Source organism: Phodopus roborovskii, unplaced genomic scaffold (genome assembly GCF_943737965.1).
Source record: "Phodopus roborovskii unplaced genomic scaffold, PHOROB, whole genome shotgun sequence".
Taxonomy (NCBI): domain Eukaryota; kingdom Metazoa; phylum Chordata; class Mammalia; order Rodentia; family Cricetidae; genus Phodopus; species Phodopus roborovskii.
In genome coordinates, this window is record NW_026125506.1 from 9,522,590 (window position 1) to 9,541,048 (window position 18,459).

At 51.7% G+C, this 18,459-nt stretch overlaps 1 protein-coding gene across 1 annotated transcript in view; it reads right to left on the reverse strand.

The window, feature by feature from the left end:
- Positions 1-794: 794 nt before the first annotated feature.
- Rph3a (rabphilin 3A) overlaps positions 795-18,459 on the reverse strand; it is a 43,928-nt gene continuing 26,263 nt past the window's right edge. Inside the window, exons 4-19 of the mRNA XM_051176564.1 lie at positions 17,312-17,398; positions 16,866-17,031; positions 15,244-15,282; positions 15,008-15,160; positions 13,308-13,394; positions 12,819-12,878; positions 11,578-11,766; positions 9,362-9,441; positions 7,789-7,863; positions 6,603-6,712; positions 5,821-5,947; positions 4,908-4,964; positions 4,242-4,396; positions 2,963-3,044; positions 1,568-1,664; positions 795-925 (exon numbers count right to left, since the gene is read on the reverse strand). Coding sequence (XP_051032521.1) covers positions 795-925; positions 1,568-1,664; positions 2,963-3,044; positions 4,242-4,396; positions 4,908-4,964; positions 5,821-5,947; positions 6,603-6,712; positions 7,789-7,863; positions 9,362-9,441; positions 11,578-11,766; positions 12,819-12,878; positions 13,308-13,394; positions 15,008-15,160; positions 15,244-15,282; positions 16,866-17,031; positions 17,312-17,398 — 1,695 coding nt within the window. The remainder of the gene's footprint in view (positions 926-1,567; positions 1,665-2,962; positions 3,045-4,241; positions 4,397-4,907; positions 4,965-5,820; positions 5,948-6,602; positions 6,713-7,788; positions 7,864-9,361; positions 9,442-11,577; positions 11,767-12,818; positions 12,879-13,307; positions 13,395-15,007; positions 15,161-15,243; positions 15,283-16,865; positions 17,032-17,311; positions 17,399-18,459) is intronic.

An 18,459-nucleotide genomic window follows, 5' to 3' on the forward strand; every position in this document is an offset into this window, starting at 1 on the left:
GCTCGATGCTACCTGTGCCCATTTGGGGAGCCGGGGACGAGAAAGAGATTCAGGACCTCAGTGTCTATATTGCTGGAGGAAGGCTGCCATGCACCCAGGCTGTGCCCACTGCAGCCCCCAGGCCCAAGGACAGACAGGCATGCCAATGGGAGATGTAACTTCAGAGTTGTGGGGCCTAGGTTCACCCAGCTTGTGAGGTTGCTGACCAGGCTGGTGAGGGGCATGGGGGGGTGAGGGTCTGCCTAGAATCCCCCAATGGAGAGGGGAGGGTAGAAGAGCCACAGCAGGGCAGAGGCTTATGAGGGTGGGTGAGAGGCATTGGTAGGGTGGAAGATGGAGGAGGGAGGTGCCAAAAGGGGGTGAATTAGTTTTCCTGGAAGAGAGGGTGCAGGCCCTCTGTGTATTCTGCGTGTCCATCTCCTGGTGTGTCTAGAGTCGGGGGTTGGGGGGTGGGTCTGGTTGTTTTGAGAGGACAGAGGCAGCAATGATGTACAATTTCTGCCCCTGTGCTGGTCTTACAGCCTAAGGGTGTGCCAGTGCCCAAGGGGACACATAGATAGGACACAAGGAATGATTGTCTATGTATGTGTTCAAGGTCAAAGCAAGCCCCTTTGTAAACAGCCCCCCGCTCCCTCCACCCCATCCCAGGGACCGGAGAGGGCTCGCACATAGATCCTGCAGCCCAGGGAGTGGGTCTTTGGCAGAGTCTGCAGTGGGAGACATCAAAGGCTCAAGGGTAGCAAGGAAGGCTCTGAGAGGGGAGACTGGCTGGGGTGGGGGCGGGGCACTGGGTCCTAATCGCTGGACACATGGTTCTCGTTCTGCAGTTGGTGCCAGCGTTCGATCTTCTTGTCCTTGTTCTTGAGACATTCATACCAATGTTTCAAGCGCTCACCTTTGGCAGAGATTCCCAGCTGGCAGCCTCCTGGAGATGAGCAGAGAAGGGAGGGAGGGGCAGGTCAGTGGGGAGGGAGGCCATGTCCACTCATGTCCCTAGTCTCAGGAGTATAACTGAAAGAAAGACAGCCACCAAGAGGTGACACCCCAGACTTGCCCCTCCTCTAAGAAGAGGTCTGTTGCCATGCCTGTTGCTATGTGACTGTGGTCATTTTTATTATCATCACTTAACTAATGCTCCCTATTGTCACTTCCCAAAGGGTCGGTTTCATCCTTGTCCCAGACTGGAATCTCTCCCTGTGCCATGTTTATGACTTTCTATCCTTGGCATTTGGAAGGGTTAGTGACGTTAAACCGTCTATCTGGAACTTGCAGAGAGAGATTAAGCAGGGTGGGGGGCAGGGGCTCCCTTCTGCCTGCTTCCTGCAGAGGGTACGCTCTACTCTTGTGGGGTTCAGTTAGTCTGCTGTGGGTGTGTACCCTCTTTCACCTAAAGGCACATCCAGGTGGGATTAAAGTCAGGATCCTGAGACCCAGGTCAACCCTGAGCCTACAGAGCTGCTAGAAGATGGGGTGGTGTGAATGTGCCCCCCTCCAGCCTTGCAACGTATCCTACAGGTTGGGGGGGGAGTGGCAGATGAGAGGCTGTCCCCAGAGCCAGGGCACTCACCAATGTAGTCATTAGATTTGCCGATGTCATAGTCCCATACTGAGATATCCAGGGACTTTTTGGCTAGGTCGCTGTGCTTGATGTCATAAAAAAACTCCTGTGAACAGCAGAGGGAAGGTTTAGCTACAGAGCGCGTTCCAAGCCAACCAGGGTTACCAAATGAGGCCTTGTCTCAAACAAACAAAAGACCTCAAATGAACAAAAGCATCTTAAATGTCATCATTTTAAAAACACATACATGTGTTTGCACACCATGGCTCACATGTAGGGGCCAGGAGACCACTGATGGGGAGTCTCAGAGAGCAAAGGCAGGCCATCATACTTGGCCAAAAGTCTCCTCACTCACTGAGCCATCTGTCAGGGTCTACACCATCATTTTCATGGTGACATTTAATGGCTGTTGGGTTGTAACCTGGTCCCTCATAATTGGGTGTACAGGCTGCTTCTAATTTTCAGACATGAATGATGCCATCCAAGGGGCAAGATGCCCTGCCCATCCACGATGATCCATTTAGGACCATTTCCAGGAAATGCATCTCTGGTTGTGGTAAATTCGGTGACATCAGGTGAACTATGAGTGGTCAGAAGTGCACTGTGTTGTTGCTTCAGGGGAAAAAAGCACTTCTGAGGCCGCTGTGTGTATGTGTGTGTGTGTGGGGGGGTCTGATGAGATACTTGTTCTGCTTTGAGACAGTGTCTTGGGGGTCTTGCTAGGTATTCCAGGACAGCCGTGACCTGTCCAGATTCTGAGAGAAGGTAGGGCCCGCTGCAGTGTGGGTCTCCTGTGTGAGTGTTTGGATGCTGGTTTTCAAAAACTATCACGAATGAACTGTATCATACACCCCTCCCACTTAGAAAGCATGGCAGAATCGACTATTAGTGAGCTCAGAGGCAAGACCAGAGAGAGAGCATAGGGTTGGAGTAGCCTATGGCAGGGGTAGGACCCAGCACTGGGGTCCAGCTCAGCCCTGGTCTCCTTGCCTCTCTTTGTTTGGGGTTTGAGGTGGAGCTGTCCAGGTGGGTGAGCTTATTTGGTCCTTCACTGATGGGACACACACGGGCACCCCTCCCGCCTAGCCACAGGTAATGGAGAAGGAGGGTTTCCTGTGAAAGGGAGGGGTGGAGGGAGGGTCCTGGAAACACGGGGGAAGCTTGTGTGATGGAGGGACATGTGTTCTGTGTTTTGAGGCATGGATAGGAGTTTGTCAGGGAGGAAAGGAGGCACCCTCCCTGCAATGTTCTCGGGCTTGGTCCGTGACAGGGAGTCTGTCCCCTCTCCTTTGACACGATGCAAAATGCTCTTTTGAGGCAATTAGGAACATTCTGGAAGGGAGCCATTCCTCTCTCACATGCAGGAAGTCTCCACCAGTACGCCAGAGAAGGAGGTGGCCTTACCTCGTTAAACTCAGGGTTCAGGGTTTTCTTTTTAATCTGAGTCTTGTGCTTGGCTTTCTTCCCCATGTCTGGTTTCAGCCAGCTGGGAAGAGACACCCGCATATCAGAAAGCGACCCAACACTGGTGACGTGACACCTTGGATGGTGAGGGCCCTGCTCTGAGCACCACTGGTCATTCTGCTGCTCAACACAGGCTTCCTGTGACCTCGGGGGAGAGTTCCCTCACGTGGCCCCAGTGCCCCTGCTTTCTCTCCCATCATGCTCCTGACCACCCCTTCCTCATCTTCCTCTCCAGCCCACAGCCTTTGCACACAGCACTGTTTCCTCCAGCCAGGAAGCTCTTTCTCAGAGTAGGCACAGTGCTTAGCACACAGTAGGTGCTCAACCAGTATCTTGGGGGTGGGATGGGAGAGCGTGTGACAGACACTAATGGTCAGAGTGGCTGAAGAACATTCCACCAACCACGTCTGCTTATGCTTTTAGGGCAATTTCTACAGGAGTGAACCAAAGTCTGAACAACCTCTCAGGGTGGGGACATCTGACTCCAGTGGTCTCTAAGCGGAGCAGCTTTGACAATATTACAGGGGCAGCCCCAAGTCTGACATATTGTGGGTCTTTTCTTTTTTCCAGACAGGGTTTTGCTGTCCTGGAGCTCACAGAGAGCCGCCTGCCTCCCGAGTGCTGGGATAAAAGGCGTGCCCCACCACTGCCTGGCAAGTTTGGTTTTTTTATAAGTGAAGTTGAATGACTTTGGCAGTGGCGTTGCTTCTTTGGCAGTGGAGATCTGAGGTACCAGGGATGGAACCAGAAAGAAAAAGCGAGGTTGGGGGGGGGGAGAGGAGAGACAAAGAGAGGGAGAGACAGGGAAGAGAGACAGGGAAGAGAGACAAGAGAGGAGGGAGGAGGGAGGGAAGAGAGCCTGCTTCAAGCTTACCTCTGCTTCCGTCTGCACCTGAGGCCATGCCTAAAGCGGTGTGAATACACTGGCAAGGCTAAATGCAGCTACAATGGGCTCCCTAAGTGGGATCACTATGCCAGTCCCTCTAGGAAGGGACAGTTCCAAGAGTTTCCATGTGACAGGCATCACACTGGCTGGCTTCCTGACACACTACCTCACCTTCAGTCTGTTCTGGGCATAGTTCAGCAGACTCCTTCCCTCTCTGGTCTCTCAATGGTTAATAGCCTGTGGGGTCTCTCGGCCTCATCCTCCCCCTCCCAGGGTCTGAGCCCCCCCCCCCCAGAGCCCCTCTCGTCTTCCCAGCACTGCCGCTTGACTCACAGCTTGACAAAGGGGTCTGAGTAGCCGTTGGCATCCATGGCGGCCAGGTGCACACAGCGGATAATGCCCACAATGAGGCCACCCTGCTGTGTGCTGTACATGAGGGACACCAGAATCTTGCCACGTTCCTCTATGTCACCGATTCGTTCCACCTGCTGCGTGCGGCAAAAAGAGAGGCGGGGATGTGGGCGCTAATGGCGGGAGGCTGCTGTGGAGAGCCAGGGAAGGGGGTCTGTCAGCACCACGGACAGCGGGTGCCACTGGCACAGGAGTGTGCCCTAGGCTAGGCTCACACATGGCATGTTAGGCCCCCCCGAGCTGAGCTCGAGTCAGTCAGGAGCAGAGCCCCGACTTAGAACATTCATTGGAGCTGGTCTCCATCCTGGTCCCTGACCTGACTGGCCTTATGTCCCCATAAAGGGATGGGCATGCCATTGCTCTTATGTGTAGAGCCAGCAGCAGAAGCCACGTGAAGTAGGCCCTGGAACGTGGGTATGCAAGAATAGGGTCAGTCCCTTCCTCCCTTGGTCTGACCCTGGGGGTGAAGGTCATCCCCCCTCCCGTCCCCATGAGCCAGCAGGGGAAAAGACAGAGGATGAGGAGAGAGACGTGGCCCCTGGTAGTCTCAGCAGAGACACTGCTGTGTCCTGCCCACAGCCAGCTTACCTCCTCCTCGTAGAGTGCCATGCCACGGGCTGACCCAGTGGTGCCTGCACGCTTCATCTGGGGGCAGGAGGAGACAGAATGGGAAGGTAACCTTAAGGGCTCACCTGTCTGCCCAGGTAGGACTCGGAGCACAAGGCACATTCCTACACTCTCCCATTCACTGATGCTTACACAGCATTAACTGTCAAGATGGGAGCAGCAGCCGTGTGTGATCTTTACAGAAGGGGGTACCAAAGGTCAAAGTGTTGGGGAGCCCACATGTAAACTGCAAGTATTCATTCCCTTGGAATGCCTGGCTCAGGGCTCCTGGGGTCTGACCTTCCAGATGTTTCTTCTGTGTGGACCCCAAGGCTCTTTGGAGCAGGATGTGAACTATGGGTTAAACTCAACCTCCACCCTATAGAGATGAGGACATCTGGGAGGAGGGGCCAGCGTTGACGAGGCCCCTGCCCTGAGTGTAGCACACAGTGAGGTAGGAGGAGGAGGCCCCTCAGACACCTGGCTACCTGGCATCCTCTGTGACTTGGCACAGCCATGTCCACTTTAGCAAGACAGGCATACCCAGAAGCTTGTGGCGATGAAGACAGCACTTAGCCACTGTCCTGACCAGCTGGATTCATTGAGTGAGAAAGAGAAAGAAACCTCAAGAGCCAGCCGCCACCAGACAGGGTCCCAAAGAGACACCTCCTGCCCAGGACTGGCTTTCATGACTTTACTCTGTGTGAGCCATACCCCCAGTTGGCTGAGGAAGCACAGCCCAGTGCCTAGTAACACAGCACAAAGAGACTGTGGCACACCTTCTCCAGAGGCTTCCCTGGGGGAGCTTCTTGGGCGACCCTGGCCATTTGTCCCTAACTAAGTGACCCCAGTTCCTCCCCTACTCTGCCCTGCCTGATGCCCACACAGCACTCACCGGAATCACCCGCTCCAGGCAGATGTTAAAGTTTTTCCTCTGGTTAGGCTTCAGCTTTTTAAGGGAGAACCTGGTCTCGCCAATGAATTCGTTGTGGCCGAACTTGTCCTCATCGCACACGGAGATCCTGCCGTGGACCAGAGAGAAAGAACAATGGGATACTGAGCCCCCTATGCACCTGGGAGAGGGGCACTGGGTGTGGCCTCAGTTTACCTGCAGAGGAGTGAGTGACTCAGATCCCAGCCTGAGGGGTCTATTCTCATGATCCCATAAAACGGCTGCTCACATAAGAGCTAGAACATTCCAATGCTGGAGGCCCTCAATCAGGGTCCTTCCCTAGAGCCTCCCTTACCCTAAGAGGCCCACTCTTGCCTGCAAGGAGCTATGCACCTGTACTTGATCATGTGTAAACAGGACCACACAGTGTACAACAGCTTTTCTTGAGACAAAGACTTGAGAAGTAGCCCAAGCAAGGACTTATGATGTAGCCTGGGCCGGCCTAGAATGCCCGAGTCTCCGGCCCCAGCCTTCCGATCTACCCCTCCCTGTTGGCTTCTTCAGCACCATGCCTGCAGGTTTTATCTCTGCCTGTGGCCATGGGTTCTGCAACCAAACACATTCAGGGACAAAACCCCTCTGTCTGTACTGAGTTTGGGCAGATGGCTGTCACAGCTGCCTGGACAACACAGGCTGAGAGCCAGCCATGAGCACCTAGATACGGAAGGCCCCCTGCATTTACAGTTCCTGCTGAAGTCCCTCCCTCCACTGCCACCAGCAGTCACCTGAGTGTCTTTCTCTGCATATCCTCCTCCGTAATGCCATGGTACTGCAGTGTCTCGTTCCACACAGGGTTCCGTGTGTTGCGCAGGGTCTTTGTACGAAGCTTGTTTGACTAGAGCCCCCCCCAAACAGAGAGACAGGCACCCATCAGTAGAGACAACCTGGAGACCCTCCTCAAACATCCCCTTAAGTGAGGCAGCTCGGGCATCCTCCGTGGAGATAGACATGGCTTATAGCGGAAATGATGCCACTCATTCTGAGGTAGGGGCCTGGGGGTGTTTCCTGAACCCTCAGGCAGTGTCCTCCGTGCCTGCAAGTCCTCAGAGGAGACAGCCTGCCTCCCCTCCCACCCCCAGCACTGAGGAAGGAGGCCATGGCTTTGACACAATACACAGGTGCTCTCCCCCGAGGAACACCTCCATCCTAAAACAGGCTTAAACCTCAAGATGGAGCTCACTAAGTTGCTCAGGCAGGCCTTGACCTGGTGACCTTCCTGCCTCAGCCTCCCCACTATCGGGGGTCGTAAACCCATGCCATCAGGTCCAGCCTTTTGAAAAAGTAGCACAGAGTTTGTCATTTAACCCCAGGAGAGAAGGCTAGAAGTGCACCTACAAACACAGGAGGGGGCTGGGTGGTCCCAGTTCACGCAAATGTGGAAGGGAATGGTTGGACTTACTGGGGTTTGCTGGGCAGCAGCAGTCACCAATGGACTGGAGGAGGGGGGGGTCTGCAGCATCTCTAGCCAATCACAGCCAGAGGTGGGCATATCCTTAGCGCAAAGACAACGATGAGGCGTGTGTGTACATGTGCATATGTGCATGTGTGAATGTATGTGTGTGTACATATACATGTGTTTAAATGTATATGTACGTCTATGTACTCTCTTATTAGATATTTGAAGCTCACAGCCATGTATATAACAGGCATCACCCCAAGAACATGAAGTCCTGTGTTCCCCGACCCCAAGACACCCACTTTAAACGAACACTGGCTGGGACCGTGGTGCCAGTACTGGGGCCAGGCCAGCAAAGGGGCACACACGTGTGTGGCTGCCTCCTTCCTGGCCGTTGGCAGCTGCTGGGCCCCAGGGTTTCCCCCTCTGGGAGGGCTTTGCCTGTCAGGGGATGGGGTGGGGTGGACTCAAGCTCTGAGTGGAGAGCCCGTGCAGAACCCGGGGTCACTGAGTACCTTGCTGGCCCCAGGCAGCAGGTGCAACTTCACATAGGGATCGGCCAAGCCATTGGAGTCCATGGGCTTCAGTCCCTGCAAGAGGCGGCGGCACAAGACGATCAGCCACAACAGGGGATGGCATCTGTCTCACCCAATGGGGACAGAACAGAGGGACGCTGTACCACAGATTTAACAGTGGCATCAGGTGCAGAGTTTAGCAGCATACCACTCCCTAGCTGTGTGGCCGTGGGCAGCTGTCTATGCCTCTCTGGGCCTGATTCCACACTGCTGAACGGAGGGGTGGGGTGCTTTTGGCATAGTTGCCCCTGGGTGTTACAAAAGGAATGCAGAGCACATTCAGCATGGGTAGCAGGGAGGAGTGGCTGGGGACAGAGACGTTCCTGAATCCAGGGCCTGGCCTCTGCCTTCATTGGAGACCTCAGTTTCTCCACTTGGGGAGTGAGGCTCACACCGTCTGTCCCTTCTCAAGGCCAGGAAAAAGTGGTTTTAGCACCCTTTTCTGAGATGAGTTAAACTGGCCTTGTTCACCCGAACAACCCTCAAGATTCTGCATCTCAGACACCCTGTCCACCCACCCAGGCTAGGCAGGAGTCCCACCCGTGACCTCAACTTGCTCACCTAATTAACGGGCCGATGATGTCCACAGCTCTGTGGGGGTCAGAGAGTGGCAAATGAGCCACCTATATTCATGGGAGTAACTCCAGGCATAGTGCCTGGCCTGTTTCCCCACCTGACTAATGGGGTTGGTAAAAATGCCTCCCTTACCTGGTCACCAAAACAGCAGGGAAGAGAATAATATACCCCTGACCACCAAACCGTAGTGTCCAGTATACAGTAGGGGGTCAATAAGTGCATGTTGGAAAGTGGGAGTTGCTGTAAGCATGTTGGTTGTTGTTTATCCTCCAAACTCGGGTGTTTGGGGAGGGAAAGGAGGGCTGTGTCATTTCTACCATAGGCCAGAAGGGACTGTGCATTTGGTTTTCCCAGCATGCCTTGGAGGAAGGACACTACTGTCACCCAGAGAGGGTCAGCCACTTTCCCTAGGTAACAAACACAGTGAGGTGTTCTCAGCCAGCAGCCACTCCAGGGGAATCTGGTCCAGATCTTGCTGATTTTTTTCCTGGGGTCCCAGATTTAAGTTCACCCCAGGTATCCCAAGGTCTGAAATTCATTCAGCCCACATTCATGTAGCCTGCTGTGTACCTCCCTCCCCACAAAACTACCTTAGTATCCACAGCCTCACTGCTGCCCCTGATGATGACATCAGCAGGAGATGGAAAATTCAGAGTCACCAACTTAGGCTGTGTTGGTACTCAGGTGTCCCCTCTGCATGCTGTGGGTAGCCTAGGTGACCCTCCCGGACAAGCTGCCTCCCACTCCCAGGAAGTAGCCACAGGACCATCCATCCCCAGAGGAAGTCCCCCCCCCCCAGGGAAGTCTGCCATGACTAATGACAACCTTGTTTATATCTCTGTCACTGCCACAGGCCAGTGACAGCAGGAGCCAGGCCTGGGACTCATGCCCTGAGTCTCTTAGGAAAACCAGAGCATCCCCAGAGGTCCCCACACACCTTTGCCCTGATGATGGTACACTGTAGGTTGCTGTTGTCCTGGTCATAGAGAAGGCTGAATTCCAGGGCACCCAGTGTGGCTGCAGGCGACAGAGACAGGAGTCAAGAAAACTGTTTAGTCGGTCCACAAACATTTCCTGGGCACTTACCAATGTGCTCAGCTAGGTACTGGGACCACAGGAGGGAGGAAAGGCCCTGGTTCATACTCCATCATGGTAGACCTCTCTCCTGGGAGCCTTCTGCAATCATGTGTGTACGCGTTTAGTTAGTGACTTCCTCCCCAGCCAGATTGAAGATAAGAACTTCTTGATTGACTAGCATGTCCTGACTGTGTGCATGGTGCATAGTAGGTACTCCTATGTGTGTTGCAGGAACAGATGCATGTCAGTGTTTGCTGTTCCCCCTGCCGGGAATGTGCTCGCTCTTTATGCTCACATGGCTCACACCTTCTCACGCTCTACAGCTTGGCTCAAAAGTCACCTCCTACAGCAGCCCTCCCTGATTGCATCATTGAAGCAGACACTGGTGAAGTCACTCAGCATTCTACTCTGCCTCCCCTGTGGCCTTTCGTCCCCATGTCCTAGGGCCTGAAGAAGTTGAGACACCTGGCGTGAGGTCAATAAATCCTTGTCAAGCAAGTGAGGAACACAGAGAAGCCAGGCTGGCTGTGGCTGAGCTTGTGCCAGGGAAGCCTGGAGGCTGACAGAGGTCACACTCGGGAGATGGAGGACAGAAGAGCATCCAGAACGAGGGTGGATCTGGAATGCTGCTGCAGTTGACAAGGCAGGTGGGCTCCCCTCTCCCCTTCCTAAGGCCCTAGACCCCTGACTCCGGAGAGCCCTGGCGTCAAAGGGGACACCTGCTATACCATGTGATGTGTCCTTCAAGTGACTGAAACCCTGTCACGGGCTGCCAGCCCCTCCACTCACTGGCTACCCTGGCTAGCTTTATGTTACCTTGACACAAGCTCGAGTCTTTTGCGAAGAGGGAGCCTCAACTGAGAAAATGACCCTCCCAGACTGGCCTGTGGGACATTTTGCTTGCTTGATTGATGGGGAGGGCCCAGCCCATTGTGGATGATATCATCCCTGGGCTGGTGGTCCTGGGTTCTATAAGAAAGCAGGCTGAGCAAGCCAGTAAGCAACATCCCTCCATGGCCCCTGCATCAGCTCCTGCTTCTGGGTCCCTGCCCTGCTTGACTTCCTACCCTGACTTCCAATCTTGATGGATTACAGTCTGTAAACTGAAGTAAACCCTCCCTGGTCATGGTATTTATCACAGCAACAGAAACTAACTGGCCATTTCTGAGTTTCAGGGGGCCTTTCCAGGACTATAAGCAGAATGAGAGGAGAGAATGTCTCATTCCCACTTTCTAGGGACAGGGAGTCAGGAGTGTGGATGGCCTGGTGGGAGGGAAGGCCCACTGGAGCTCAGGTCCACCAGCGTCTACTCTCCTGACCTCCACACTGTTTAGTAACTGCTGCCATTCAACACGTGTACTCAGCACAATGCAATCATGGCGGTGTCCAGTTTACCAAGTACTTCCCCTGCAGTGCCTTTACCCATCCATCAGCCTACACTGTAAGTGATAAGGGCTAGGGGTCCAAACCAGGTAGCCCCCACCCGAGAGTAGCACCAAAGGTTTTGCTGTACTGGCTGTTTCAGCCATTGCAGACAAAGAAAAGGCTTTGTGCATGTGTGAATGTGTCCGTCCGTTCCTGGGCCTCTGGGTCTGAGTTCAAGAGGGACCCTGTAGGTATCTAATAAACCATTGAGCTGATGACCAAGCAGGGATCCCAGTCATGAAGAGAAAATGACTGCAGACAGACACACATTATTAGACTTCAGAGACTCGTGCCTGTTTGAAGGGGTTGTGGGCCACCAGATAATTCTGTTTGGCTACGTGGGCTGAATCTCAAGAAACCCCATAAGAGGCTTCAAATGACTCAATGACGCTCCACCCTTGTTTTACCCCAATAAGACATGTGTTACATCATTCACCACACGGTGGCGCTCACCAGCCATCCCAGCTCTTGGGAGCTGATGGCTGTAACCCTATCCCAGCACATGCAAGGCCCTAGGTTTGATACCCAGAACCAAGGGATTTTGAAGGTCCACATGTTAGTGGTGAGGAGCGTCTACTGACACCCATTCCCGCCCCAACCCCAGCTCAGTTTCTGAGTGACTTTTCCCATCATGCACCCCCAGCCACCTACTTGCTTCGTCAGAGTCATAGCTATTGGCTTCTTCTTCCTCCTCTGCAGGTGGCGGCTGGCGGGCAGGGGCCGCCTGGGAATAGGGACCTGCAGTGTGGGGAGCTGATGGGAAGCCCCCTGCAGGTCCTGTCCTCTCCTCCCGGGATGGGGCCACAGCCCCTGCATAGCCAGGGTCACTTGGAGGAGCCTCTGTGGGGACACGAGACAGGGAAGAGGCAGTGTTGAGTCTGGAGGAAACTTCCAGAATGCAGGTTCCCAGGATGCACTCAGAATTAGGGAGGGTGGAGTCAAGCCCCAGGGATGATTTGAATAAAAGCATGATAGACCCCCCACGGAGGTCAGTCAGTGGTGTGGACTCGGCCAGACAGCATGAACCTTAATCTCAGCTGTGTGGTGTAGGGTCAGTTACTTAACATCTCTGAGCTTTAAGTTTCCTTATTTGTAGAGTGAGAGTTACCAAATCCAAAGGTCCTTCTCTGGCAATCCATATTAGTTGCATTAGATAATGAGGATTCATGAAAAAAAAAAATGCTACCTCGTAACCATGACAACCAGGCAGCTGAGGCCTGCATGTAGGTCATGGAATAATCACGGTTTGCTTATCATGGGCCAAACACTCAGCAGGCTCCACAAAAAGTGGTTTTTATTTGTTTGTTTGGTTGGTTTTGGGGTTTTATTTTTAACTATTTTTTAAATTGTCCTAGTGTGTATAATCTTCCCAGCAAGGCAGTAAGGGAGGTCCTAGCCCAACTCACACGTCTTAGGAAGCAAAAACCAGTGGGGCGGTGGTGGCATACACTTTTGATTCCAGCAGGTGGATCTCAGTGAGTTTGAGGCCAACCTGGCCTACGAGCGAGTTCCAGGACAGCCAGGGCTACAAAGACTGAAGAACAAAAACAAAACAAAACAAAAAACCCCAAACAAGAAACCAAGCAAACAAACAAAACAAAAAAAAACAAACAAACAAAAAACAAAACAAAAAACTGAGGCTCAGAGAGGTTTAGTCTTTGGCCAGGAGTAACACAGCAGGGGGTGAAGGGCCAGGGCTGGTGCCAGGCAGTGTGGACTCTGAGCCACCAGGGCTGGTGCCAGGCAGTGTGGACTCTGAACCGCCAGGACTGGCTTGGCAGTGTGGACCGTTCTGGGTTTAGAAAGTGAGCTGTCTGGGCCTCATCTGACAGGTCTTGGGGTACAGGCTGAGGAAATGTGTTCTCAGAGAGGCTGGGACACTTCACACTTGCCTGCAGTCTGCTCTGGAAAGCGTCCTCGCCCAGGATTGGCTCTGCTGCCCCCAGGGGGTCCTGTGAGGAGAGGGAAAAGGGGCAGTGATGAGGTCATACTTCCAGTGTCGATCCCTCCCCTCACTTCACAGGGTGGACAGGAGGCAGACAACGCTGTGCAGAGCTTCCCAGGGTGTCTGGAACTGTCCGGAGGTGGAGGGTAGGACTGACATCAGAAAAGCCCAGGTACAACCTCAGCATGGAGATCTTCCCCTGAGTCCCACTTCCTCCTCTGAGATGTGGAGGAGGCACCACAAAGGCCCTGTCCCTTCACAGTGCATAGGATGCCCCACCCACCCCTCCACCACCATCCTGCCCTAAGCACAGGGCCTTCTTGACCCCAGGGTCTAAGAAGATCTCAGGGCTCTGCCTGTTGCAGTCCTTCAGGGTGATGGGACTGGGGTCACTGCTGGAGGACATGGGGACACATGGTGGCTGTGTGGCAGGTACCTGGCTGCACAGGTTGAGGTGGTGCTGGGCTTGGCATTGGGGCTGGGGCGGGGCGGGAGGCCTGGACTGAGTTAGCCCGCCTCAAACCTGCAGGAAAAGGAGGGAGACAGCATCACACACACACGCACGCACGCACGCACGCACGCACGCACGCACGCACACGCTCATGCCCCAGCTCTTGAACACTCACTCAAAGCAAAAGAGAACAGACTCATGGGGCTTCATCAGAACTAAACCCCTGGAAGTCAAGCGACACCATCTACAAAGAGAACAAGAGAGCCGCAGGGGGTGGAAGCCACTTACAAAGGACACAATGACAAAGGGCTGGAATCCTTGATGCAAAGAATACCAGTAACCCAACAGCAACAGAGTCCAGTTTAAAACACCAGCCAAGGGCCAAACCAGACATTCCTATGGAGACTCCAAGTGGGAAAAGCTGAGTGCCATGGATTTGCAGGGAATTGCCAATCAAATCTATGGTGCCACTCTGAGATGCTGACTCAAACCCATGGGGGGAGCTAGTGGTTAAAAACCAACCAACAGCTGAATGTGGTGGCACACACCTTTAATCTTGGCACTTAGGAGACAGAGGCAGGTGTTTCTGTGTGAGTTTGAGGTCAGTCTGGTCTACATAGCGAGTGCCAGGCCAGCCAGGGCTACCCAATGAGACCCTGTCTCAAAAATAAAAAGCAAGTGAACAAAACCCAGCAGCTGGGCTTAGTGGCTCATGCTTGTAACCTTAGCCCTCAAAGAGGCTGAGACAGGAGGATCACTGTGAACTCCAGTCCAATCTAGCTACAGCAGGAAGTCCTCTTCTCAAAAGCAAGCAAGCAAACACACAAAACAATGAGACAAACCAGTCACACTCATTGACAAAGTTATGTAGAAACTGGAACCCTTGTGTATTATTGACAGAAAGATAAAAGTAGTCTACACTACATAGGAAACAGGATGATGGTTTCTTGAAAGAAAATGCCCAACATTGTGGTATTCTCACTTGTAGGTATCTACTCCAAAGACTCGAATAGATATTTGTAAGAGACATTCATAACAGCACAAATCACAAACCTAAATGCCCTTGGACTGAATGGATAAATAAAATGTGGTACGTCTGTTCAATGGATTATTACTATGCCTTTCCTTCTCTCCTTTTTCTGTGTGTGTTGGGGTTGGATATAACAGATCACTGTGGGTCCTGAACACTAAGCCACCACATTGAGACCCAGCACCCCATTATAAAAACAGGGATGATGTCCCAAGGCTCAGACACAGTTTTGTTAGAAACAAATGTTCCTAGCCTAACACTCTTTGCCTTCAAAGTCAAATGACCAAGATACTCCTCACTGGGCATTTCATAGTAACCTACTCCTAGTGGTCCCAAGAAGCGGCTCTGATAATGGTACCTGTCAGTCAGTGCTCTCCTGGCCACATTGTCCTGTCCATGGACACTGACAGCAGAAGCCACAGGGGAACGCAATTAGATGGATACTCTCTTTGCTCAAAGCTAAGTGGCCTTTCTTCTCATTTTGGGAGTCAAGAAAAGCTACAACTCATGTGATTTTCATATGTCATTGATCACAATTATGATGTCTGGAGCTAGAATTGTACAACTCCTTGACTACAGACCAGAACAAATGGTGGGAACAAAGCATGTTATATAGTAGATGCTCAATAAAGGCAGCAATGCCCACCTTGCTCACCTGCTGGGCTCCGGCTGGTGTCTCCAGCACCCCCACCATGGCCATGGTCCCAGCCCTCAGAATCCCGGGCAGTCATATTCATTCGTGCCTCAGAGGCCCTGCGCATGGGAGGCCCATGGCTTCCCCGACCAGGAGCAGAGGTGAGGTCGGGGCCTGCAAGGAAAGGCATGGCTTGAACAGAGAGAGGGAAGTGGTGGGGTAGGGTCCCAAAGTGGGAGACAGTTTGTGGAACCCACCTGGCTTCTGACCTGGGGCCCTCCTCTCCTCCATGTCACCTGAGAGAGAGAGAAAGAGAGAGAGAGAGAGAGAGAGAGAGAGAGAAAGAGAGAGCAATAATGCAGAGTGCTGGTTTTTTGGTGTCTGTAGAGTTCTTATTTCAGAGATCCACAAAGGGCCTAGCCTCTCTTCCTAAGAAAAGTTTTCAAATCTTAAGTATATTTTCCTCCAGCCTCTCCTCCAAGCTTGTTTCCAGTGTCTCATTTCCTTATTGAATGTGAAGATACAAGCACAGACTAACAACACAATGACCATATCTTCTGCCTAGACTGGTAGGTCTGTCCAACTTTTGATATCACAAAATGGCATCGTTATTTGCCACCACACAGCCACATTACAGAAGGAAAAAAAAAGACTAAAAATTCTGCTTCTGTTCTAAATAAGTTTTGTTTTGGGCTGCATTCATAGCTATCCTGGGCAGCATATGGCCTGTGGACAGAGGGAGGAAAGGGTGACCAGGAGGAAGGATGGTTGATAAGACTGCATATTCCTCAGGGACTGTGTTGACAAATTGGTGATTCTACAAGAAGTAGAAATAAAAAAAATAAAATAAAGAAGTAGAAATGGCTCATGTCACTCCATAAAGAAAACCTTTGGCACCAGGCACCATGACTCTGAGAAGTCATCCTATGAGAGATCATGCCAGGTGCTTAGATTTGAGCCCTGTATATCTAGCTCTCTTTTGAGAAATGATGTCCCAGCATTGCTGGTCCAGTTGGATCTTACCATCCAGTGTTAATTGAGATTATTACAAGGGGTTTATTTGGCTAGTCCAAGTGGTGCTGTCCAATGAAAATGCAATTTCATGAAGTCATTTTTCTTCCTGTTTGTCTCTCTCTCTTTTAATGAACACTTTAATTATTAATAAACATACTCAGATAACAGCCATGCTATTAATAGCACTGATAATTTTCTTTTGCTAATTTCATTTCTATTCATATTTTACTTTTAATTAGTCCAGTTTCAGAATTGTTTATAGTCAACAGAAGGAATACAAGTGAAAGTCAGTCATGGTGCAGCACACCCGCAACCCCAGACCTTGGGAGGTAGAGGCAGAATATTAAGGTTCAAGGTCACCAAATCCTCAGATACAAAGGGAGTTCTAGAATATCATGTGCTACATATGATTCTACCCAAGAAGAAAAAGAAAAAAGGAGGAAAAAAAAAAAAGAGAAGAGGGAGAAGGGGACAGAGAGGAGGAGGAAGGAGAAGAAAGAAGAGGGGAGAGAGAAGAGAAGGAAACACAAAAAAGCCAGGAAAGCCTCTTTAGCAGACCCAAGTTCCTCAAGTGGCATATTCAGTTGGGGGGAGGCTCTCCCAATTCCTAATTTTAATTTCTTCTTTTGTGTTTTTCAATTTCCCACTAAGGAAGATATCAAATTCACTTAGCAAGCTGGCTTTTCTACAAAGTTCCCTGTGCTGCCCTCCCAAACAATGTTCATGGTAAACTGTGAAGGGGCTAAGGAGTCTTAGACAAGAGGCCAGAAGCTAGCTGGCAACAAGTACTTTGCTAGTACACCTTCAGGTAGACCAGTAGGCTGGGACCTGTCCAAGGTTCTGAAAGGGGTTAGTTGTGTCCTACCTCGAGCTGGAGCCCGGCTTGTGTGCCTTGACTCAAGTGTAGGCTGCTCCAGGGTGGCAGACTCACCAGCAGGCTGCTGGGGCTTGGTCTTCTTTATAGGCATGGGCTGTGGAAGGACCTGTTTGGGAAAACCTTTGAAGAACCACGCTCCTGAGCGCTTCCAGACCTGGGAAGGGAGGGAGGCAGGTGTGGGAGACATGACAGTCAACTGCCAGTTTTTTAACTTTGCTCCCATGGTTCATAGCCATGACAGTGGCCACATACACCCTGTTCCACTCATCAGCCTCACCACCACGATGACCATTTTATTGATAAAGTCGAATGTTTGCCTTAGATCTAGGCTGGTTCCTTTCCTACCAAACCCTTAAAATACAAGAGCCAGGCCAAACCCAAGCCTCCAAGCACCACTGCCCACCCCACCTCAAGGCACAGGCCTAGCCACTCACCTCCCTCTGCTCAAGGCAGATCTTACAGAGCCATACTGGATGTGGGCGGTTGTTGGAGGTCTCCACTCCACATTTGGTACAGACATTCTGCGGACAAAACAGCCAGGGCACACACAGGTGAGGCACTTTGAGCTATTGGGGGACTAGGGATGGGCAGTGGGGAGATGGGGTGGGGATGGAGGGCGGTAATGGAGTTCAAGATCAGGCTAGGGGTTAGGGTTAGAAAGAACTAAAACCCTTCCTCACTTCCTCAGGAGAGCAAGGCCAATTGGAACAAAGTTTCACTGGGGTCTTGCTGCCAATATCAAGAGCTGGGTTCTTTCCCAAGGTTTGGAGGGGAGGTCTCAAAGAATCCATCTTATAGGGTTTGAGTTCTCACATGCCACATGGAGGAAGCCACTGGCATGATTTTTAAGAAAAGCCAATATTTGTTCTGCTTATTGGCTTCTTTCTTTTCATAGAAGACGAGACAATTTTACCCATGACCACACACCCACCACTCTAGTAGACAATGTCTGAATAACAACCAGACAACACAGGGGGGCACTGCACTCAGCTAAGGACAAATAGGAAACCCATGAGGACAAAAAATTATCTGTCAAGGGAACTGTTATAATGCACTGTCTTTCAGGTGAAAATTTCCCCCCAATACTGTATTTGTTTTGTTTTGACTGAGACAGGGTTTCTCTGTGTTGCCTTGGCTGTCCTAGAATTAGCTCTGTAGACCAGGCTAGACTCAAACTCAACTCACAGAGATCCACCTGCCTCTGTCTCCTGAGTGCTGGGACTAAAGACCTGAGCTACCATGTCCATCTAGCTCAATACTGTACTCTATAGGCTGCTTCATCACAGGGTGGAAATGCCCAATAGCATGATGAGTAACTCTAGCTGAGTGTATCACCAAATTCCCTTGAGTGGGATCAGGTGGACCAAAGACAGTCATGTTTTATTCTGCAAAGATTGGGTGTTCATAGTTCAGGGGAGCAGGGCAAGAGCTTGGGGAGGGATTTCTCTGCTTGGAGGAATGCTGTTAAAGTCCAAGCAATCCATGCTGGCTGGAGAAAGGCTTTCTAGCTCTTCCTTTTTAAAAATTTTATTTATTACTAGTATGGGTTTTTGAGTGTATGTGGCCAGAGGAGAACTCTGTG